Raw genomic sequence first — 23,862 nt, 5'->3', positions numbered from 1 at the left:
AACAGCACTGTTTGATGCTGTGAGGAATTCAAAGATATTTCAGTTATTTTTTCAGTTATTTCTGGCTACAGGGCAGTTGGCAGATTCTGCCAGGTCACTTTGGTGTCACATTAAAATAGGTGTTGAAAAACCTATTTTAAATAATGCAGATGCTCTAGTAAGGCCATATGTTACTGTAGTTATGAAATCCTGGGATTGTGTTTGTCCTAAAAAATTGCATCATTGGCTTTTCTTTAAGTGAAACAAAAATAAAAATGAGCATATGATGCAACTCTTAATATATGGCATACAAAATAAATGTTGAGTATGATTTGATGCTTGTTTTCACTGATTTGGAAATGGATATGAAACAAGGTTAAGAGTAGATGTCCCAGCTGCATTTGAAACCTTGTAAAATAATTTAAATAGATTGTAGTATTGTGTTCTGTTCTCAAAAAGGTAGGAAATTATGTCATTGATTGTATCATGCAGATTAGTTGTATTTAGGCTCTACTCAATTATCTTCTCAGCTATTACTTAAACCACTTATTTACTGGTAAGCCTTTTTTGATTCTTGTCTGGGGACAGAGCAAGCCTGTATGTACTTCATGAAAGTTGACAAAAATGAATTCTAGGGCTCTTGAGACAAAATGTTGCAAAATATCCCCAAATCCTGGGAAGCACATCTCCCCAGCTTTTTGGAAAAGCAATAGGAGAATTAATAGGACCAGTGGATAACAAGACAGATAGAGGTAGTTGATTTTGAGCTCTCTTATTGCATTTCAGAAAAAATCTCTAATATTGATACAGATCCTCTAAGTCTAACTTCTGAGTCCTTGAGATACCTTTTTAAAATCTAATGGCCTAACTATTTTTAAAATAACTTACTTTAAAAGGTCAGCTAGAGAATATTTGAAGTGGTTTTTCTTTTTTCCAGAATGTTGTGATTATTGAAATCCCTTGAAACATTTTAGTCATGGCCTCAGAATTTTGTGTAGGGAACTTAGTCCTAGTAGTGCAGCCATAATTGGTAGATTTGCAATAGTTATTAACTAGTAAGCTTCTGCAATTGCATTATTGTATTTCATTGTTGTCACATTTCAAATCCCCCATATTCACCTTTTGCTGAGGTTTGACCTAGTTTTTACTTGTCACTCTCTAAGGAAGAGAAGTCTGAAAGTTTCTGCTCAGTTAAATGGAAGATAGCATTACATTCTTATTGTCTGAGCTGCTTGAAATTCCTCTTTACTTGCTAAGTGTGCTGAAAGAATTGCAGAATTCTTTCACCTGAGAAAAACAGCTGTATGCTTGAATTTTAAAAACTTAATGGAGTTATTCAAGTTAGAGTTAGTAACTTGTACTGATTTCTGGTGTTATAAAGCAGAAGAAATGGTCTAAGAAATCAAGTTCACTTTATAGTAGAATGAATGCCTGTAGGGAACTGCAGATGACGTTGGTCTTGCTGATCTCACAGCAATATGTTTAAATTCTATGAGATTAGTTTTTGTTTAAGGTTTTATCATGAAATGTGGTTTTGAATAATACTACAAATGAATGGTGATTGTTTATTGTCTCCTGTGTTGAACAGTCTGTTGGAGAGGAATGCCCAAATGCTGCAGGTGATTTCCATGTATCTGAGAAGAATCTGTACAACATGAATCTGAATCAGAGACTGAAAGATGAAAAATCTGTAGTGGACAGTAGCCTGGAAACTGCAAGTGATTTTACTAAAATAGATCTTCTGACTCTGGAAGTTTCAGATATCAACCAGAATGAAAGTGAAAATACAGCAACATGGGCAACATCTCAGACAGCATCAGAAGTTGTACTAAATACAAGCCTTGCTACTACCACACAGCTTGATCCCAATGAAAAAGTAAATTTGTTTGCCTTTTTTTTTTTTTTTACAATCATTTAAAAAACATACAGAAAGGCTGTAATTAGACCAAAGAATTTCTTGCAGGAATTGTCACAAGCCAATAGCCATGTATATTTCTTGGATTATTAATTTCCTTTGAATATGTTAGCTCACATCAAAACTTTGGGACATAGACCTTTCCAAAACAAGACAGAATTTATTTTACTGTCATCAAGACAGTATTTTCTCAGAGGCTGGCGGTACAGGGGTATATACAAGTCTTCTCAGACCCTGCATAATTGACACTGCTAGGCACCTCCTGGGAGGGATGGGAGTTTGCTTAGCCTCTGTTAACCTTCACAGGGACATGAGTGCACGTAGGAGGTGCACAGCTGGAATTGGGCCTAGGAAGCCGAGGGGGGGTGGTGTGAATGTCTTGCATCATGCTGTTCTTGTAAGCCTGTGCAGTTCAGCTCACAAACTGATCTGTGATAGTGCAGTGTGCAAACATAATTTTCCTTTATATGACAGTCACTGTGACATGTATTTCTTATTTATTCCATTCAGTGATTTATTAAGAAATGCTTAAAAGAGTTGCAATTTCTTACAGGATTTGTTACTTTGTACTGGCAAATTGTTAGACATCTGTGGTGAATGAATATGAAGCTCTTGAATTCATTGTACTAATTTTGATATCTCTAAATTAAAAGCGTGCTTTGTGATAGATGTGATACATTGCCTGAATGAAAACACAATTTATGATATTTAATGAAAATATTGATCTTTGGCGAACTGACTTTTCTGTCTGTATAAGGAATCTGACTTATTTATGTGCATGGGTTTTGTGTAAGGCGAAAGTAGTTGAGATCCGTGTGACCAATCATTTTTATCTTGGTAAACTGAGCTGGTGTTATTTTCCCTTATGTTAGGATCAATTGCTTTTAATGGAAAAGAGATGCCCAGTGTCTTTGGAGGGAAATTCCACACCCCAAAATTCAGTCAAAAACATGTATGAGAAGACTATCACTATTGCAAAAGGCAATTCAAGCCTAGGTAAGTTAGTGAACTTTTTTTGTAAACTCTTCAGGAATAGGGCTATTGGTTTCCCTTGTACATTCCCTGTTTAATTCGTAAAAAATAAGTATTTTCCATTTAGTGGGAACAGGACATTCATTCTTTGCTGCTCTTTCCCTGTTTGACAGTGATGGCACTGGATCACACTGTCGTTGTGAACACAAAAGTGAAATGTGCAGTCCAACTGACAATCTGTTCTCCCATAAAGGAGTTTAGTGTTTCCTAAGTGTTTACAGAACAATTTTAATGCATCATTGTTCAATGTATTAATTTAGTGGAAAACCAAGATATAGCCAAGGAATGCTGTAGAGGAACACTGTGGTCAAAGAGCTGAAGATGAGACTTTCAAATATTTGTAAACACAAAATGATCTTGCTTCCTGAGGATGGTCAGGTCGGACTAAAGAAGCTGCTTGCTTCCTTGCCTCAAGTTTGAATCCAAAGTGCCTCAATGTTTCTAAAAATCATGCCATTGATAAATTTAATAGGCAGTATTTTTGGCTTAATAATATTATCGTTTTGTAGTGAAGTTCTAAGTTTTTCAATATCTGCAATCTGCAACTTCCTGAGCATACTGACTAGAAACATATTTTGGAGTGAACACACACAACAGATGATAATGTTTTTAATTGTCCTATCCTACTCTCAGGTGTGGCCCTGGGCAGTGTGAGGAGGAGAACAGGAATAGAACCCTCTGAGAGCCCATGCTTTGTGTTGACAGGGAAGGCTTTGTGTTGAAAGGCAGTGATGTATGCCTCGTGTTTGTGGCTTGTTTGTTTATTTGGTTTCATTTGGGTTCCTAGTACTGTTTCTTCCAGCCAACAGCATAATATTGAAGACTCTTTGGGATTGGTAGAGCAGGACTTTGTGTGGGTGCTGGCTAATAACTCTGCAGATGCTTTAAAATGGGCTGTCCACAGAACTGGATGTTTATAAACAGTCCCAAGTCAGGACTTCCTTGCTGTGCAGAGGTGGATGTCAGTTTTTTACAGCTGTGATGCTGTATTTCAGTGGGCATCTTGACCTAGAATAAACTGCTTTCTGATGGCTGGATGCTCAGTCTGCCACATACTACCTTCATGGAACAGCCATCCTTCAAAATGGATCTGGTTTAAAATCAGGATCTGAAAAATTAAAAGATGTAGGAAAGGCTGATATGGGTATAAGGTTTATCTTTCATTGGTGTGAGAGGCTTGGTTAACTACTACCTTTACTGGCTTCATTGCCAGGCTGTATGAAGTGTACGTCACAATGCATTTCAAAGCATCTGGATTTTGTAAAAAAACGTTTCCTTTGCAATAAACTCTTCATTCAGTGGAGTAGGTTTTCATTTATGGATGAATATTTTAACTGCAGTGAACATCAAAGCAAATTTCATCTCAGGCTTGATACGGCATGAAAATACAAACTTCAGCAGGGTCCATATTGGCAGACATTTTATGCATAAAAAATAAGACTGGTCTTGATATGTACAAAATATGAATGTGAATATTGCTTTCTTCTGGCTTTTGACTGAAGCGTTTTTCTTCCAGTCTGAGTGTGCTCTGGCCTGGGAAGCAGCTTCAGCACAATGACCAGTTTATGCACATGGCTGCACTGCTTTTACCCTTCATTTTTAAAAAAGCAGCTAAGTCAAGAGCTATGAATGATGTTGCAAGCTGCAGCTGCATGGATTAAATAATTGAGGGTTAGGAACTGGCACTTCTTTTTTCCTTTCAAATGGTGTCACCCATATTTTGCAGCAACTCTTTAATGCCAGCCGCTGCTGGAGCTCTATCATTTTGACTGTGATTTTTTAAAAGATGAGAAGCACCCAAATGCAGAAGGGCTGAAATGCCATTGTCCTGCAAAAAGTTTGGCAACTTTACAGTGGAATTTGCATTTTTAATCTGAAACTGTAGGTTTCCAAAGTGTGACATCAGGCTTTCAGATCTGTAATGATGGTGTCAGCATAGGAAAAGGGAAAGAGTGTCTGTTGTATGTGTGATGTTTTCCTAAAGTGCTGTTATACTACCCTCAGTAATGTCTGTTACTATTTTAACCAAACAGCAAGGTTAGGTTCAGAATTTCAAACCACATTTTGAAAAAATAAAAAGTTTTTATTAAGCAGTATTAAGATAGTGGAAGTCCACTGAGTGGACTTCAGGGTTCCAGCCCTGCTTTCCCACTGCCTTAGTGAAGAACTAAGTTTTTCCTGTAACTGATATTAGGGTCTGTTTCATGAACACTAACTGCCCTGAAGATAACAGTGACAACTCATGTGTGTAAGAACAGTCACAGTGATGCATGAAGGCCATCATAAGTCAGTCCCTATAGGTTCCCCATGGGAGAGGAGATGCCAAGAGGATATCTGTCTTATTCCCATTACTGGAAAGAAAGTGGAGTTAAAGGGTATAAATATTGAGAAGCAGTATCCTTCTGTTTAAAGTAAAATATTGGGCTGTATCAATTAGCAATGTACAGACTTTCTCAGAAGTCAGAATGCTCTTCTGGGTCTAAGCTACGGCCTACCTAAGAGAGCGGGAAGACAACCAGCATCTCAGTGGGATCTGATTCATGCTTTCTGTGAAAATAAGTGTGTATTTGCTTTTGGCTAATAATTACCTGTTTAATCATTCCACCTTTCCAAATAGAGTTGTCATAAACAAAAGTAAATGTGTATAAACTCAGTGAACCATTAAAAGAGTGGTGATTTTAAATGATTTTTAAGCAATTTCATTATCTTTCTTATTTTTTGCTTAAATATTCCGCTGTCTTAATTTTTCTTGTATTGAACTGAGTATGTAAACTGATAAGAAGGTAAAGTTACTGTAACTGTGATTTGTAGTTGCTGTCTCAAAGGACGAGAGTAAGAGCAATGTTTATAGGCTTGGTGATATTGGCAGGTTGGCTGGCTGACTTTTCCTTTCCCTGTGCCCCATTTCTTTATCTTGGCACCCAGAGCTGTGACTCAAAGACAATAACTGTTTCATGTGTTTTTACTATAGGGATGACAGTAAGTTCCAATAAAGATGGTTTGGGAATGATAGTTCGCAGTATCATCCATGGAGGCTCAATAAGTCGTGATGGACGGATTGGTGTTGGGGACTGCATCCTGTCCATTAATGAAGAGTCAACCACTAACTTAACCAATGCACAAGCCCGGGCTATGCTGAGACGACATTCACTCATTGGACCAGACATAAAGTAGGTAAAACTAGATGATGAGTTATGGTAGGAAAAAGCTGATAATCAGTTATTTTTTAAATTTGTGCAAGTCTTTAAATGAAAATTTCGTTATTACACATCAATTTAAGTTGCAGCATCAGATGGATAATTCACCTTCAGATTACATTTCCATGGATTTCAAAGATGAGATCACTTAAGTGAGAGGCTTCAGATATTCTTAGAAATCACTGTCATGAGTATCATCATTATTACTGTCCTGCCTAGTTTTATGGAAAAAATAGGATTAGACAGAATTTTGCATTCATAGTATGACTCTTCTGAGGAAAGTTACAATTTTCTCAAGATGTTTGTGGTTCTTGAAGGTGAACTCTCCCAGCCGTTGCACAAGTAATTTCATCTAGTTTTTTTCATGGCTTTTGGTTTTGGGTGCCAGACAGAAAGTGTGAAATATGATGTCAGTGCAGAAAATTAATGCTTAAAACATTTCAGTATGTCTATGACAAACATTAGAAACACTGTTTTCTGTAGGCACTTGCAATTTTTTATTAGTACACATGAATGAGCTGGTGCTCTTGTGCACAACTGTCTGCTCTTGGTAGTGGTAGTTTCAAATTTCCAATAGTTAATACAAGTTTTGAGAACCCCTTTTGAGGAGAAAGTTTCTCTTCCTCAGGTTCACAAAATTGCAAAATTTTAACTGCTTTAAAATACAATTCTTTCTAATTGCTGTGGTTGTGGAATTAACTTTGCCTACAAGAAGCATCTGGGAATGAGGCTGTTCCTGAAGATGTGGGTGGAACTGTAGGAACACCAATGCTGAGTTTACAGCTTCAAAACCTAATGACTGTTTTCTCTGTTTAGCCTGTGGTAACATTTATTGGGTCAGATATGGAAAGGGATTAATGGAGTTGTTCGTAATAGACGCCTCTACTTATTGGTAAGGGTGTCCTTGAAAGAATCAGTCCAGTCCCAGTGTGGTTATGGGTGTAACTGAGGTTAAAACTGGGTTCAGAATGGACAGCAGGGTATTCCATACTCGCCCAAAGTATTCTAGCTTGGAAGAGATCTAGTGTTTTGGGAACAGGTGGGCAAAGTACCTTCACAATGGCTACTGGGGTTACTTGCCTGCCCCATAGCTGTCATACATTTAAGATTATGATTTAATGTAAGCCTGTTTAAATAAAGGGATATGCTCATAAAATGAATTACATTATTGTTAATGCTCTCAGGAATATAAGCGAGTCAGTGTTGATAAAGTCTGACATTGATAAAGTCTGATTATTACTGTAGGGTTCCAAACTGTGACTCCCTATGTCATGATTGAAGTCAGTTGTATGTGCACATGCATGTGTGTGTGTGTATCTGCTCAGAGACACAAATGCTGCAGCACTATTCTTCTATGAGGAGTCTTTCTTCATGCTATAGTTCATAATCATAGTACTACATAGTATGTTCACTATTTGTGCTTATGCTTTTATAGCTGCTCTATTTTATGCTGGGTGACTACAAATTTTGTTTTGTAGTCTTATTCTTTTGCAGTTATGTTGAAATACTAAAATCTTGCCTTAGGTGTGGATATTCAGATTTTCCAGAGAAAAATGCGTCCCATTTCTGAAAGATACTGCAGAAAAGGAGTGATTGCTATTCATATTCTTGCTCAATACTTTTGTCTTTTGCTTTGTATTTATGTTCTTTTTTGCATTCCTGTGACAAGTTTTAGAGTTTTTTCCCTCCACTTTAGAAAGTATTTTTCTCCACTTTAGAAACAGAAAGACTAAATCCATTGGTAGTTTCTAAAGGAGTCTTGCAAGAAAAATGACAGTATTTTTGTGACTACATAGTTTTGCTGTAGTACTATTCAGCATAATCAAACTTTTGTTTAATTTTTAGCTTGAACGAGCAGTACAGGATCCCAGAAAAATATTATGATACAAACATGAGGCTAACACCCCAAATCAGAAATTTGGAGATGAGGAGCTTCATGTTAAGCTTCACCCCTCCCCCATTCCCCTCCCATATTTGTCAATTCAGAGCTGATGTGGTGCATCACCTTGCAGCATTTTTGATTTAAGGGTCATCATTTCAAAGATTTAAGTTGAATCTCTGCTGTCTTCCTTGGAAAACAAGGGTATGCTAGCACTCAGACGTGACCATCTAGATATCATTCCTCTTAGTCCTTACTTCAAAATTTGGCCTTTGTAGATTGAGCATTTTTTGGGTAGCTGGGTGGTCCAGAAAAGTGATTAAGCAGAAGTATTTTGCTTCCAAAGCTGTATTTCAAATAGTAGCAAATAGTATTTGCAGATAGAACACAAAGCTATTCTTACAGGCCATGTAAAGGCATTCTTTAATTCTGTTAAAGGATATTTGATTTTCAATAGTTCAAGAACAAGCAGCCTGAGTTTTAGAGTTGTGTATTTAATTTTTTTCCCCTCTGTGTATAGAAAAATGCCTTACTGAATGCTTTCTGTTTCACTTCTCACTTTACCTTGCCAGAACCTCTTGTATTTCTGTAATAAAGTCAGTGTTTTATGCTCAGCAGCAGAGGCTTGAAACATCTGTCAGATAATTATAAAGCTGAATTAGAATTCACCTGACTGAATGGGGGGGATGAATTCCTGATCAAGAAATGTGAGAGATTGCAATTCCATTTTTCATGCCTCTTAATAATCAGTGCTATAGACAATAATAAAGAGCAGATGTTTTCTGGGTTAGATGTAGATGAAGTGGAGGTGGAACAGGAGAAAAAAAAAGGAAAGGAAGAAAAAAAAAACAACAGCTTACACTTCTATGTACATAAGTATGCCTCTCACATTCAGCATGAGACATTGATATTAATTAACACCATTGTAAAAAGATGCTGCATCGTATGCTTCACGTTCTAGATCTTCTCCAGCACCTGCTGATGATCAGGCCCTGTGTTATGTGTGAGTATTGGCAATTCAGAAACTCATTATGGCTCTGTGTTGCAAGTTGTCTGTAAAATCATTCCATGCTTTTATGATATCAATAGTAATGTCAGGGATATATCCAGATATAGGTACATATTCTCTTTCTTCTCATGTATATTTGTCTGTGCATGCACATGTGGCTGCACATGCGGATGTGTATATATATTTTTTTATTAAGAAAGATACAACTGTGTGTGTATAATTGTATTATATATTTATATGTGGCTTTAAATTTGAAGATTGGAGCATGCTTTCTAAGTCTGGAATGAAAATACCTGTATTCTAAAAAAAAATATTGCTAATATATTTAAATTTCATCTATGACAGCCACGCAAGATGTGCTCAGAGCAGGTGTGCATATTGTGTGTATGTGTACATGGTTCACTTCTAGAATTGGCATGAGTACAATGTACTGATATCTGGATTAATCTCAGTGTCATATTTTCTGTGGCACTTACATTTTCTTCCTTCATATATGCAAAGGTTCAAATTGAACCTTAAATGTTAATTACAGTAATTTGTCCTAAGCATTTTCCATACTTGTAATTTATTTGTTGGTGTTTCAAGGTTTTGTGTGGCTGTTCAGTCAAGCATGTGATAAATGTTCCTCTGTACTGCATGCAGTGTCGTGTTTACAAGATACTTTCATAAGTAAAACCATTGGTGTTTCCATTGTCACTGCTTTAGTTGCTAGTGCATATTTCTGGGGGTAGGAGAAGTGGTGATAGCTCTTAAGAAAGAAGACCAGAACACTTTTCTTTCAAGCTGTACAGCTACAAAAGAGAAGAAGATGGTTAAACCATGCATATACTTCCCTTTGAAATTGTTGAACTTTTATTTCTCTTGCAGCAAAGAAATATGACACAGAAGTGGAGCATACATTTATTTATTTTGTTTTCTCTGCCTTCATGTCTGTTTTCTGGCCCTTGTTTCTCTTACGTTCTTCCCTGTAGCTGTATTAAGACAATTACCAGTCTGTTTTGCAGATGAACTGGTGCCTTGGTGGGGTTTTATTTCTGCTTTACAGCACAAAGTTCAACAGAGTTAGCCAGAGGAGCCAAAAACACTTCTTGTTCTGTGCCCCTCATCATCCCAGCCACTGGCTGAGCTGTTCAGGATGATGCTGAATGTCTTCAGACCTCACTTTGACCTCCAAGTGAGCTCCAGCAGCAATCCAGCAAGTGATGGATTTGATAACTGTGAGGTGTCTGCCCATGAGCACTAAGCAGGGCAATACTCTTTCATTTCAATAATAACAGGCAGAACAGAGAGAGTAGGAGGACAGTCACATCAGTAATACAAGTAATAAGAGCAGTTAGTGAAACCTTTGCTGTTAACTGGACTATAGAAATCATGAGCAAGATACAAAGATGGACTCCACACAGAATATAACTTTTCATGTAATTGATCCATGTAATTTGTTTTTCTTTTGTATGTTGTTTTTGTGCAAAATGCAAGTGTTCTGGTTTAAGTTTGTAAAATAACTGAAGTGTTACAGGGACCTAGGTAAGAATGAACATGTAGATAAGAATGAGCTGTTAAAACCATAATGAATGTTCATTTGAGTGCTTTATACTAGGCTATTAGAACTGTAGTTAAGCACTAGAATACAATTAATGTGTTTTTTCCAAAGAACTAAAATGTAACAGGTGCCAGTGAGATTATCTAAATTTTATTCCATCTGTGGAAATCAATTAGGATAATTCAGATGTTCAGTTTTAGATCCATTTTTTAAAACTGGTAAAACAAACCTATTTTCTTTATAATTCCAGTGCTGTACACAGAAAAGGAAGCTAGGGCAGCTTTTCAGAGACATTTCTAAGTAGCATTTAAAACTCTTGGAGAGCATCCTTTGAGTCATACCTTTTTAATGATTCAGCACAATGTCAGTTATTTAATCATATAACAAAACACAGTAGGGTATCCCAGAAGTTGGAGTGCATATGGTTTGCCTCCCCTTGAGATCAGCTGATCTCAAGTGCTCATGCATAGGGTAAGGGCAACTGTCATTGGACCTTGGCACTCTGCATAATTGCTTGCCTTGTGCTCCTTGCAGAAAAGGACTAGACAAGAGTTGGTATATAATGGCACATATATATGTGCCACCTCTATATCAGAGGTCACACTCTGCTATATATATTCAGGCTGAATCTGGGATAACCTATTTCCTTGGTAGGACTGTCCCATTCTCCTTTTCATACTTACAGCTTCCAGCTTCAGTTTAGCATAAAGGAAATTGTCCAGGCCTTCTAGCCAGAAGTTTTGGTTTCTTAACTGTATCTTTCTGTCAAGGGAAAACTACATTATTTCCTACTTATTTTAATAAGTGATGAATATAACTGAATGAATGTTACATTTTCCTACATTGAAATGTAACTTACAGGTCTTAACAGTTTTTGTAGAGGCAAGGTATTCTTGTGAACCTGTTGGGTGAAGCTGCTGCATCAGCATTTGACCCATGAGAGTTTTGTGAGCATAATACTAGTATTTTGCTGTAGCTCAGTACACTTGGAGTTGGAGATGGCTGAGAAATATTAGTCATTATTCTCCAAAATTCTTTTCTCTCTTACTTCTTCCTGTTTTACTGCTGGGTCTTTGCAGAATAGATGCTGCATGTCTTTAGCATTTTGCAGTGCTAGAATGCCCTCAGGAAAGGCAGATAGTGCTGAGAGTTTGGTTCCAAGTGTATATTAACTTCTCAGCACTCCAAAATGAAAATATGTTGTGTCAAGTGGAGTAAGACTTACATGTTTGAAAAAAGGCCAATGCAGAACAGGGAGATTTATATGGATTTAGAAATGGTTATATGGTTTTAGAAATTTCCATTAAAAGAACTAGGAAGTTCCTTCTGTTCAGCACCCTAGGCACTTCTTTTCACTTTTCTAGATATGGTAGGTGTGAGAGAAGGTAGGGAACATGCTTGGACACATACACAGATGGACAAATTAAGGTGACCCTTATAATAGTTTTTGGTAGTGTTTTAGACTGATAGCATTAGTCATATAAAATTTTATTTGCGTTTGTTCTGATGCTTGATGTATTCAGCAGAAAACTACTGAGACAGTGGAATCAGTGGTAATCAGGGTATGACAAAGATGGCATCAGTCAGGAATGATGGACAGGAGGCAGCTCCATGTGAAAGCCTCAGACTTGAAAGGGTCTCTTCCCAGCAGCTTACATATCCTTGTGAAGTGGCCAAGGCCTTTTATTTTTGATTTAGCCCTGTCTCTTCTGTGGGGAAATATGTGTGACAGTGTTCACAGGGGTTCTTGGATGAGGGAAGAGACGAGGATCTGACTCCATGTTTCAGAAGGCTTGATTTATTATTTTATGATATATATTACATTAAAACTATACTAAAAGAATAGAAGAAAGGATTTCATCAGAAAGCTAGCTAAGAATAGAATAGGAAGGAATGATAACAAAAGTTTGTGGCTTGGCTCTCTGTCCGAGCCAACTGGGCTGTGATTGGCCATTAATTACAAACATCCAACATGAGCCAATCAAAGATTCACCTGTTGCATTCCACAGCAGCAAATAATCAATGTTTACATTTTGTTCCTGAGGCCTCTCAGCTTCTCAGGAGGAAAAATCCTAAGGAAAGGATTTTTCATAAAAGATGTCTGAGACATATATTTTTTTCTTTGAACAATGTGATGTATGGCAAAAGAGACTTTTTCCTGCCATTTTTCCATCAGCCTTACTTCTTGATATACTTTAGTATGATAGCTAAGCTGTAGTTTTTTAGAACTCAAAGGAAGGCTACCTAAGTAGCCCTGCTTATATCATGGAAGATACTGTCGTATCCTTTTGCCTCCCAGATGGAAGCTTTTCAAGAAATATTCTCCATGTCTTAATCTTTTTTCCCCTCTTTGTTTCACTCTTCCCCAGTCTATTGGACTGTTTCTGGCATTCAAACATCAAGTGGAGTCTGTACATCATTTTTCTGATGAAACACGACTCTCTGACTGTTCTAAACTGGTTAGAAGTGTATGAAGATCTGGGGGAAGGAGTTGAGCAGGGGATTGGTCCCTGTGGCATAGGTGGTGTGCCTTAACACATTTTTATGTCCAAACCTATGAAGTATTCTTCACTAAAAGCATAGAAATCTAAAATAAATACAAAACCACCCATAAAAGCACAAAACCTCCTACAGGCCAACTTTCAGAAACATTTTCAGCAGTCATTAAGGGTGGTAATGGTGCCTCAAACCTCACAGATCCTTCAATGTTTCTCTTTGCATGATGAATCTATGCTTTGAATGAAGCTGGATTGTCTCTTGTTACTGTCACTGTTCAAGCACCATTTACTTTAATTACAAAAAATTATGTGCTCTTCAGCTACCTAATTTGACTATAGATGTATACTTGTTGCAAAGTCGCAAAGGATTTGTGTGAGTGCTTATTCCCAGCATACCAGCGCTGTTGCTTTGAAGTCAAACAAAGTAGTCTTGAGTGGCTTCCTCATATCCATAACTCACACCCACTAAAGGGAGGACTGGCATTCCCTATGCTAGTTTAATCATGTCCCATTTTATTGCAGTATTACATATGTGCCAGCAGAAAATTTAGACGAGTACAGGGCCAGTCTGGGACAACAGACAGAGGGAACAGTGCCACTTGAACTTTTTCCTTCACATATTGTGAGGTGAGTCGAAAGGCATACAGCTTTCTCCCAACTAGCTTGCTTTGCATACACCTTGCACATTTTGGAAATAAAAGTTTTATTTTAGAAGAGGTGAAAGATGGATGATTTTCTTCAGACTGGCAGCAAAAACAGTAAAAAGCTGTTAAAAATAGAGTTTTTGCTTTGACTAGCAAATTGTTAAGCGTTTTTACAAGTCTCTTTGATCTGTCCAAAAAGAAGTTTGAATTCTTTCTTATCCTAAATTTCTCTTAAATACTATGCAATTGGACTTACGGATTGCCACAAATACTGAAGTGCTTCCAACATAAGACTTTGGTATCAATGGTTATTCCAGAACATAACTGGAAAGAATAAATTGTGTCATTCTTTTCCTTCAGTTTCAAAAATTCATCGCAGTTACTGTCCACAATTTCAAAGTGATTAATACTCGGATTTTTGCAATTTATCTCCAAAAGCAGTAAATTTAGTTGAGTGCTGCTATTGTAATTTCTTCCATTTTGAAAACAGTAAATTACCTCTAGCTTTGATTTGGTTGTAGTTCCAAATTGCACTTTCTTGTTCTGTGTTGCGGATAGAAACTTCATTGCAGATAAGAAGTGGATAGGGAATCCCTGAACACCATATGTATTCTAAAAGACATGAGAAAAAGAAGTTCCTTACCTGAATCCGATGTACAAATTCTGAAACTGTCAGGGTTACTCAATATATGAAATTTTTCAGAAAAATCTAGTGATTATTATTAGTGATTTGGATTCTTTAGAAATTAATTGCATGCTCGTGTTTATCATCAGGGAACTTCCAGAGCTTCCAGAACGTGAAGAGGGGGAGGGAGAAGAAAGCGAACTTCAAAATGCAGCTTTAAGTAACTGGAACCAGCCCAGAAAGTAAGTGCAGATCTTGAACATTATAAAATGTCATCTGAAATTCAAAAATTCCAAAACATATTTTTAGAAGAGGAAAAAACAACAGAATTCTTGCACTTATGTATGTTGTGCATTGCTGCAGTAATTAATGATTGACTTTTACTGCCATTGAGCTAAATCCCTGCAGTCTAGAAGTGTCTTGATTGTTATAGTAATTTATCTCTGCTTATTCCAAGCTGACTTGCAGGGATCAAGTCAAAAAAGAAGAAGAGAAAGATTCAAAGTTTCTATTAGAACTCAAAACAAGCTGACCAATACTAAACTCAGAGTTTCTGATCAATCCAGTAAATAACTTCCACTGAAAGACAAAACTTTGCAAGGAGTTATTTTCAAACAATTTTTCAAAAGATTTTTTCAAAATAATTGTGCAAATCCAGGTGTCTTCAGTGTGCGTCTTTGTCATAATCACAACAGATTTTAATTTAGTTTGGTCCTTTTCTTATCACAAAAGGGTTGAACTCTGGAGAGAGCCTAGCAAATCACTGGGCATCAGCATTGTTGGAGGACGAGGGATGGGAAGCCGCCTGAGCAATGGAGAAGTGATGAGAGGGATTTTTATCAAACACATCCTGGAAGACAGCCCAGCTGGCAAAAATGGAACACTGAAAACTGGAGATCGGATTGTAGAGGTACCATCTGAATGCCTTTTGCTGCAATTCCCCCAGCATCTCAGGAGTCACTGAGATGAATGTATGGTGGGCTGACAGCTGTGCAATTGCCACAGCTGATACCACTTGAACCACACAGACTGTAGTACCATCTGCTGATGTTTGTGTGCAGACAGCTGCCTGTTAAGTTGAATATTCAATGTGAAACATATGACTGACTGTGTGAGCAGGGGTCTACAAAGCCAGCAGTTTGACTTGCCTATTTGAAAACCAGAATGTGTAGGAAAAAGCTTAAGTTTGGTGAAACAAAAAGATTTTTCACCTTTTGTACTTTTTCACTGGGTAGCAATAGAAACAGCCAGTGCAAACCATGTAAAATGAATGCCAAGGTTATTTCCATCAGAAATCTTAACTGATTCAAATAGTTCTTATGCGTCTTGTGCAGGAGTAAAGGGAGGCACATTTTTTTTTTCTCCTGACATGAAGAAATCTGTGTTTGATACTTCAGACATGAAGAACATTTTGCCCATTCCTCAGTATAATGTAGCCAGTGGTATTGCAGGGTAGGATTTATCTTCATTTCTCTTCTACATAGCTAGTCCAGTGCTCATGCAGCCACTTGTGCTTTTGTCACTTAAAGATATTGCAGAATGAACATACTGAAGGGAATAGATCTTTCCTGTCAGACATTGCCCTATCTCCAGTGTCAGGCTAATAGAAACTGCCTCCATGTAACCCTACTGGATGTCCTTAGCTGACTGTCCATCAGTAAGAAGCCCAACAAGCAGAGTGATGGAGTTGGTAATTCTGGCTCACACTGGGCTTGACTTACATGGTGGTACTAAAACTGCAGTTTGCTGTTTGCTACAATACCGATATTGAGGATCTTGAAATAATACCTTAGTATAGGTGGCACTTTCTATAACAGGATGGAACAATTTGCAGTGTATAAGAAGTTGGGAGGTGGAATTTTGCTTGAAGGCCACAAAGTTAAAAACATTCATTTCACCTGAATAACTGGATTTTTGTGAGTGCAATTGTCTCTGACAGTGATGCTTGCGGAAACTTGAATGGGTGAGTGAAAACAAAATGTTATGTTAATGTGACTGTTTCTGAATGAACGGTTTCAGTTTCTCAAGTTCTGGCGTATGTAAACTTCCATCTCTGCAGTGCATACAGTTTTTCAGACATGGGAAGTTGGAGAGTATTATTGTTCTTGCTCAGTTGCTCATAGGTTTAGAATTTCTCTCAGATTGTTTTTGTGCTATCTTATTTGCATTGTGTGATAAAGTTTAAGGTAGAGTTAGACTATTAAAAAGTTGTAGGGGTAATCTTCATCATATAAGTTTGTGTGCTTATAATTGTCACTAACAAATAACCTTTTTGTGTTAGCTTCTAGCTTTTATTGTGGTCATTGTGACAATACTTTACTGATGCTAACCTCACCTTAACATTGTTCTTACCTGGATAACAGGACAAAATGTTTTACACACCCATACATATACAGACATGAAAAATAATACCAACCAGGTGCAAATTTGTCCTTAGCCATCCTGTGTACATGCATTTTTCCAGAAGATAGAAAGATTTTCAGCTCTAAAAATTTAACTTCTGAAGTGTCTAATAGCTAAAATTAATCTTATTTTGCTTTAGGAAAAAACAAAACAAAACAACAAGATAAAAGAAAAAAGTGCACTGTACTGGCTTAATACCCCATGAGGAAAGACTTTCCAGCACGTAACAAGTTTCAGTTTTAAAGTCTCATAAAGTCCTGGGTAATAGTTTTTTCTTAAGGTGGGATTTGCAGGATGCAGTATTTGGTAAACACTCCTACTCTCTTCAGATTATCATCTCTCTTCTGTTACATTGCTTGTGGGAAAACTTAGGGAGTCTGAACTAAAAATGTTGGAAAACATTTTTAAAACAGAGGAATAAGAGAATATTTATTTGATGTTCTGTTAGTGCTCTTGGAAATCCTAAACCTGTGTTTGAAGAACCTCAGGCCAAATCTGTAGAAAGGTCCACTAAATACAGAGGGTTGGGCTTAGGTTTTAGTCAAAGTTTCCTAACCAAAACTCAGAACCGACTCATGACTCTTGTAGCTTCTTGCAATGTTAAGATGAGGCCTTCCAATTACAGGTGGATGGAATTGACCTCAGAGATGCCAGCCATGAACAAGCTGTGGAAGCCATACGGAAGGCAGGCAATCCTGTAGTCTTTATGGTACAGAGCATTATAAGCAGACCAAGGGTAAGCATAAAGAATGTGAAAAGAGATGTAATACATAGTAATAGATGAAGCAAATGTTCAAGATGGTGGTATTTGGGAATGGGATATTTAATCCTGAAAGTGCCATCTCAACTATTTTAGGAACAAAGATTTGATTTAAGTATTATTTCCATTTAGAATGAAATCGATTTGGATTTGGAAATACCCTCCAGCACGCCGTCCTCAAACTATTTTGAAAAGCCTCAAGAAAGATAATTTATTGGGGGGCAGAGTAGGAGTCTAACTAAAACCATCTGTTAGAGATTGACAGCATGTCTGAGGAGCGCATGCAGAAATACAGCACCTGTTAAATTCTGTGGACATTAATGAAAAGACCTAGAAGTACACGGAAGTTTTCCGTCACTAAGCTGCATGGACGTTGCAGACAAAAGCTACAGTGCTTTAATATAAATTCCTTGCATCACTAGAAACTAAACTTCCTCTTTGTAGAGTCTGTGTAAGCTGCATGTTTATTTACTAGTTGTCTCATAACTCTTGTTCCCCAGCCAGAGTCTCTTTATAGCCCTTCTTCAGCTTCTGCTCCCTGTGGGCAGAAAACTACTAACCCATTTTATCGTCAGTCATCTAAGGTAAAGTTGCATGAAAAAGCTCTGTTGAATGTTGATTATTGACACTCAAACTACTAAAGTAATGCTTTTGTATTTGCTGTCATGTGAACAGAATTGCTGCTACTGAATGTTTATGCCAATTTGGGATGGAAATGATGCCATTACTATATCACTACTTTTATTTAGAGAATGCTCCTTTGTTATTTTTGATTGTAGTTCTTTATTCTCTATTTTCAAATTAAGCTTTTTGGTTATTTCTTGACTGTACTAACAAACTCTTGTTTCTCTGTAAGCAGAAACATTGCAAATGCTCTTCCTGTACTCATACATTATGTTGTGATCGTCATAAATGGCATTATGTTTTTATTTTCATCTTTTGAAGCTTGCATTTGTACTTAATAAGATCAAGATCCTACTACATAATACGAATTTCCTGCTTTCATTTGTGTCCAGTCACCCCCATAGCTAGCTACCTGCACACATGAGCTATAATTATTATGGTACCACTATGTATTTAACCAGGCAGTTGGTTGTAAGTGACATGTAGCTAATGAGTCCATTTCTTCTGTTTTGTTTCATGCAAGGTTTAGCAGTTAAGAGAGAGCCTGTGTGTACTCCAGAACAGCCTAAATAATGCAAGTGGCCTGTGAAAAGACAGTGGTAGTTTTGTTAATGAGGAGTTACCCATCAAGTCTGTGTTTCATACCTATACCCCTCCGTGTATTTCTGAGTAAGAAACAATATATCACTGTGATTATGGTCCCATAGTAGTGTTACAGCATTATACTGTATGAAATGCTAGCTAGTTTCTGATTACTTAGCATCTTGGACACATGGATAAAATTCTGAATGGAAGTTAGTTGAAAAAAGGAAATAACAGAAAGAAAAAATCCTGTTACTTTAGGCTGTGTTTTGAATTTTAAAAGATAAAGAGAGAACTCCCTTTATTTAGCATTTACTCCTCTTGTCCTAGACTGCACAAAAAGTATGCTACTGAACTGTTCAGGCAAATTCAAATGCCCCATATTTTGTCATAATAGTCAGTTCATATTAATACAATACTGTTGCATGGATTAGTATTAGGGTTAGTATTTTAGGACATCATGACATAATGAAAAAGGCACGATTTTGAATGACTGTAGCTGAACTTTTGTTGTTTTACTAGGATTGTACTGTTGATTTATGAAGTGTTTGTGATACTTATTTTAATTGCCTAAAACTTCAACAAGATATATTTTAAATTTCTATGCAGAGAACATGTAAATTTTAAAGTGTAATAGGGTGATTACAGTAACAATTTACTTTTCATAAACCTTTCTTCATAATATTAAAAATCAAATGGGAATCACAAATACAGAAAATATTGTACCCTAGGGAAACAGCCTGTTGACTTTGAATGACTTGACAGTGAAGAAACCTTTGTCATTCATGGCATTACTTTGTCACTGCTGAAGATACAGTAGAGCCAAGACATTTGCTGTCTTACCAAATAGAATTACTTTTTTGCAACATGGTATTTGAAAATAAATGTTTAGAGATGTGTTTACTATTTTCAGGAGCTTTTAAAAAAACAAATGCTTTAAGAAATTTTTTAAATAGCACTGTAACTTTTGATTAAATTACTCTTGGTACGAATGATCCTGGAAGGTTTTCACATTTCTGTCCATACTATTTTCCAGCAGTGTTAAATTTACAGCCCTTAGACTTACAGGTAATTGCCAGATGGATACAACCAGTGTAGAAATTACTTCTAAGTATACACAGTATATTTCCAACATACTATTTGAAGTAAAAGCTGTTTCCTCCTTATTAAGCAGATTCTGATCTCAAAATAGAATACAGTACAAATACTGCTTAAGGAATATAAATGGTCAAATTATATCCTTTTATCTGGTCTAAATGTGTAAACTTTTTTTCTGGTAAATGGTAATGAGAGAGTACCTTGCTTCAGGGGAAGACCAGAGTATTTTGTTTCAAGAAACTATAAATTCAGGCAGTTACACATGCATATATGCATATACAAAGTGTTCTGTGAAATGTATTATTAGATATGAAATCTGCTTAGTGATGCCTAATATTATTATGCCCTCACTTTTTACAAAATAAACAGTGAATGTATTACCACAGAAGTTAAATCAAATTATGAGAATCTGTGGTTTTCAAAATAAGACTAAAGCTATTGCATTATTACAGATATTTGTGTTCATCCTAACCCAGAAATCCACAATTAATTAATGTCTAAGAGTGTCCCATATGTTTGGAAAAAATTTTTCAAATATCACAGCAACAGCACATAAATGCAGTGTAATTCTGCACTTGATGTACTTCGTGGTCTAGAACAGGTGTGAGGATTGGTGCTTTTCCTCTCTGCTGACAGAGCATCAGAAACGCAGGGCAAATACACTTTTGCCCAATTTCACGTATCTGTGGCACGTGCAGAACTTGGACCTTGTTCAGTTAGCCCAGACAACAAAATGAATATGTTTTGGTTCATGATTAAAAAGGGTACGTTTAAAACTTTTTTTTGCTTAGTTTCTATTATGCTTTCCTTTTAGAACCCTTCCCTGCCTTTTCTGCAGAACAGTGTTTTCAGTAGGCCAGCTGTCTTCAGCAGCACTAACCCATTTGCTGATTCTTCTCAGTTCAACACTGCTAAGGTTGGATGATGACACACTATCTTTTCACTCACCAAACATCCTATGTGTGCTTTTTTCCCATTGGTGTCTCTCTGCATTTAAATTCTTTTATACTAGTTCGAGTTATGTGCTGTGCTGATGAACTTGAGAACTCTATGTAGTGAATTTAAAGACAGAGACATGCATATACATAGAAAAGTTATGGAGAAGTTAAAAAATGCCAGCTCCATTAATCATAACCACTAAAGCTGATCTATTCAGAGCTACCAAAGGAATAGGTTTTCAATTATAAGATCAGTCCCTGATGTATATTTTAAAATACCTAAGTGTAACTCTCTCATCAGTGTAAGGTCTTTTGCTGCTATGTACTTCTTTTTGGTTTTTTGTGGTTCTGACATTCCAGCTTTGATATTTTTCTTTTATTTTTGCATTAAAAAAACCCCAAACTTGCAGCTTTTTTTTTTATGATGCTTCATGGAAATATTTTCCCTCTGCTTCTTGAAAATTCTTTTCATGCACCATGATTAGGATGCTGAAGTCTTTGGAAATAAAAAAAAAGTTAGACTCTTTTTTTTTGTGGCTAGTGCATACTTACTGCATGTTATTCACAATAGAAACAGCGCTAATCTCTAATAAAAATACTTCATCCTAATATGCATGCATTTTTGATTTAATAAAATAATTTATAGCTGGTTTTACATCTTGCAACTGATTGTGCCCTTTGTCTATTTTCCCATGTTGTTGAAAATATTGAATGTGCAACAAACACTTATGATATGTGGTGTGTAATTGCATGTGTGTTTTGAAATCTCTTTTTGTGTTTGTTACAGTTCTGAGGAAAGGGAGTAGACATGTGACATAAATGATGACTTATGTTTTCTATTTTTTTAAAAGTATTTCTGAAAAAACATTGCATGCATTTTAAGAGAAAACCTGATGATCCTGTAGTTTATGCATAATTCCTTTCTTAGCGTTTATGTAAGAATGGCCTTTTGTCATCTCTCCTTTTCTGAACTCAGGTTCGTGTATAGTGAGAAACTTTGATGAATCAGGGTCCTTAGTAACCCCTCAAATACTTTTGTCCGTTTATAAATCAAGTTAATAAAGTTGTTGAAGTTAGCAAAATGAATCTGTAATTGAAAATGAGATATTGGTTAATATTACTGTGTATTGCCAAAGATGCTATAACATGTGGATTGCTGTTTTCTGTTACTGTAGGAGGTATCGAATCCAATTAGGGTTACCTTCCGTTGTTCCCCAACTAACCCTTTTGCTCCCACACCATTCAAGGTTTGTCTTAATTCCCGTCAGTTGGTCCTACTGTATGTGTGCTGTACATTTGTACATGGACCGTGATAACTTCTGGAGTACTGCTTCTTTTCTGCCTGTTCCTTCAACTTTTCAAGTTCGAGACTTGCTGCAATTTTCAGTATTTGCTTGGCTGTGACCAGAGTGACCCTGGTAGCTAAATGGGTTCAGCAACTGTTGGATGCTTTGCATTTTAAATGAAATACTGTGGTGTGGCACACTGAAAGTATTTCATGAGTTAAAGCCTTTTAGGTTTCTGTGTGTTGCCCGATTCAGGGAGCAAAAGTCTTATGTGTGTGTAAACTGTGGGAACTGGCTTCTGCTTCTGGCTGTTCAAATGTGTCAGGCTCAGTTCTGCAGGCAGGACATGTTCCACTCCCCCCAAATGGCATTGTAGCACAGTTTTTACCCTCCTACAAAGGACACTTGCTTTTACTTTCATTTCAGCATTTTCCTAAACCTCAAAAATGTTCAGATTACGTTATGTTGTTATACATTCACAATGGTACAAAAAGATGCTTTTTTTTGTCAGTCCTATTATGGTGGCAGCAGTTAATAAGTGCTAATCTGTCAGGATGTAGCCCAACATCCACACCTTGCAAATCTTCCAGAGATCCTTTACACCAATATATTGTTCCTTTTTTTGGTTTCATTAAGTTTTGCTGTTCTTGGACACTGTCATTTACAAACAGTACCTCTAAAGTAATATATTAATTTTGGTTTTAAAACATGAAAACTAAAGTTCGCTGATCTGGTTTGATCTCACACTTGTACTGGATTTGTGTTGCAAGATAATGGTAGTAGGGGAGGCTATGGGGGTGACTTTTGTGATATTTTTTCTCCTTTGTCCAGCCGAAGAAGGAAATGATAGAGCACCTTTGGTGGGCACCTAGCCTTCAGACAGGGTCAACTCACCATGATGCCATATTTCCTCATTTTTCCAGGATATTATTTAGCTTTAGTAAAACTCTGAGAAGACCTCTGAAAAAAGAGTTTTTCTAGAACGTCTCTCCCTTTTGCCCTTTCTCAATGTGGAGGTATTACCAACTTTTCTTTTTGTGCACACATGAATTTTTGATTGTGAAAAATAACGTTTAATGTTACTAGGCAGTGTTTCTACTGTTCTCTGATTTTGGTAGGTGACAATGTCTGTGCTAGAATTTTGTTGCTTCAGCTTAGGAATGTTAGGTATCATCTTAGGTGGATGACATTTTCTTAGATAAATAATTTGCTTTGGTGTCACTTCCCACACTTTTGAGGTTTAGTGACTTCTTAGTTAAGTTCCTCTAAGAAGTTCCTAAATGAAAGGAGCTTCTTTCCTCTTCCTCGAGCAGAAGCAGAATGAGAGAACTGAAATAGGGCATTTTCAATATCTTTATCTTTGGAGTTAATAGTGAAGATAAGTAATTTTTGTTTAGACATGGGACCTTTCTTAAATTTCAAAATGAACTAAACTGGTAACTTCCCAGGTTTCTCAACACCTTCAGTTTGAAAACTGATGAATTTTTCCAAGGTGTATGTTGTTATTCATTTCACTGTTGCCTGTGAATGAAGAGATTATTACCTAAGTGATTTTGGCACCTAAAGGCATGATCGGAGGTACTGTGTTCAAATTTTATGATGAAAGTAGTGAGAACTGAAATGATGAGAATAGGGTTATGAAGTGAGGGCAACACACCTGAAAACTTGAGTGTTGTAAAAACTTGGTTTTTATTTAAAATTTTGTTTACTTCAGTAGCCAATCTGCCAAGTATCAAGGTCTCTTGGGCGTACATAAGTAAAGAATGATGATATTCAGTGAGAGGTTTCTTGCTTGCATGTTTACTTCAAGCAAGGAAAAATGATACAAATTTCACGTAGCAAAATTCCTTATC

The 23,862-nt window shown here is 36.7% G+C and overlaps 1 protein-coding gene across 18 annotated transcripts in view; it reads left to right on the top strand.

Moving 5' to 3' along the window:
- Positions 1–23,862, top strand: part of MPDZ (multiple PDZ domain crumbs cell polarity complex component) — a 94,557-nt gene that overhangs the window by 47,349 nt on the left and 23,346 nt on the right. For 6 of the 18 annotated variants that reach the window (XM_036402907.1, XM_036402908.1, XM_036402912.1 and 3 more), the window contains 11 exons: positions 1,568–1,855; positions 2,767–2,890; positions 5,898–6,096; positions 8,964–9,005; positions 13,572–13,676; positions 14,468–14,560; positions 15,051–15,228; positions 17,347–17,457; positions 17,982–18,065; positions 20,600–20,701; positions 21,899–21,970. In XM_036402907.1, coding sequence (XP_036258800.1) covers positions 1,568–1,855; positions 2,767–2,890; positions 5,898–6,096; positions 8,964–9,005; positions 13,572–13,676; positions 14,468–14,560; positions 15,051–15,228; positions 17,347–17,457; positions 17,982–18,065; positions 20,600–20,701; positions 21,899–21,970 — 1,398 coding nt within the window. The remainder of the gene's footprint in view (positions 1–1,567; positions 1,856–2,766; positions 2,891–5,897; positions 6,097–8,963; positions 9,006–13,571; positions 13,677–14,467; positions 14,561–15,050; positions 15,229–17,346; positions 17,458–17,981; positions 18,066–20,599; positions 20,702–21,898; positions 21,971–23,862) is intronic. The other 12 variants (XM_036402919.1, XM_036402915.1, XM_036402921.1 and 9 more) reach the window with 9 other exon arrangements.

The sequence above is a fragment of the Molothrus ater genome, chromosome Z (genome assembly GCF_012460135.2).
Source record: "Molothrus ater isolate BHLD 08-10-18 breed brown headed cowbird chromosome Z, BPBGC_Mater_1.1, whole genome shotgun sequence".
Lineage (NCBI taxonomy): Eukaryota > Metazoa > Chordata > Aves > Passeriformes > Icteridae > Molothrus > Molothrus ater.
This window is presented reverse-complemented; position numbering and strand designations above follow the sequence as displayed.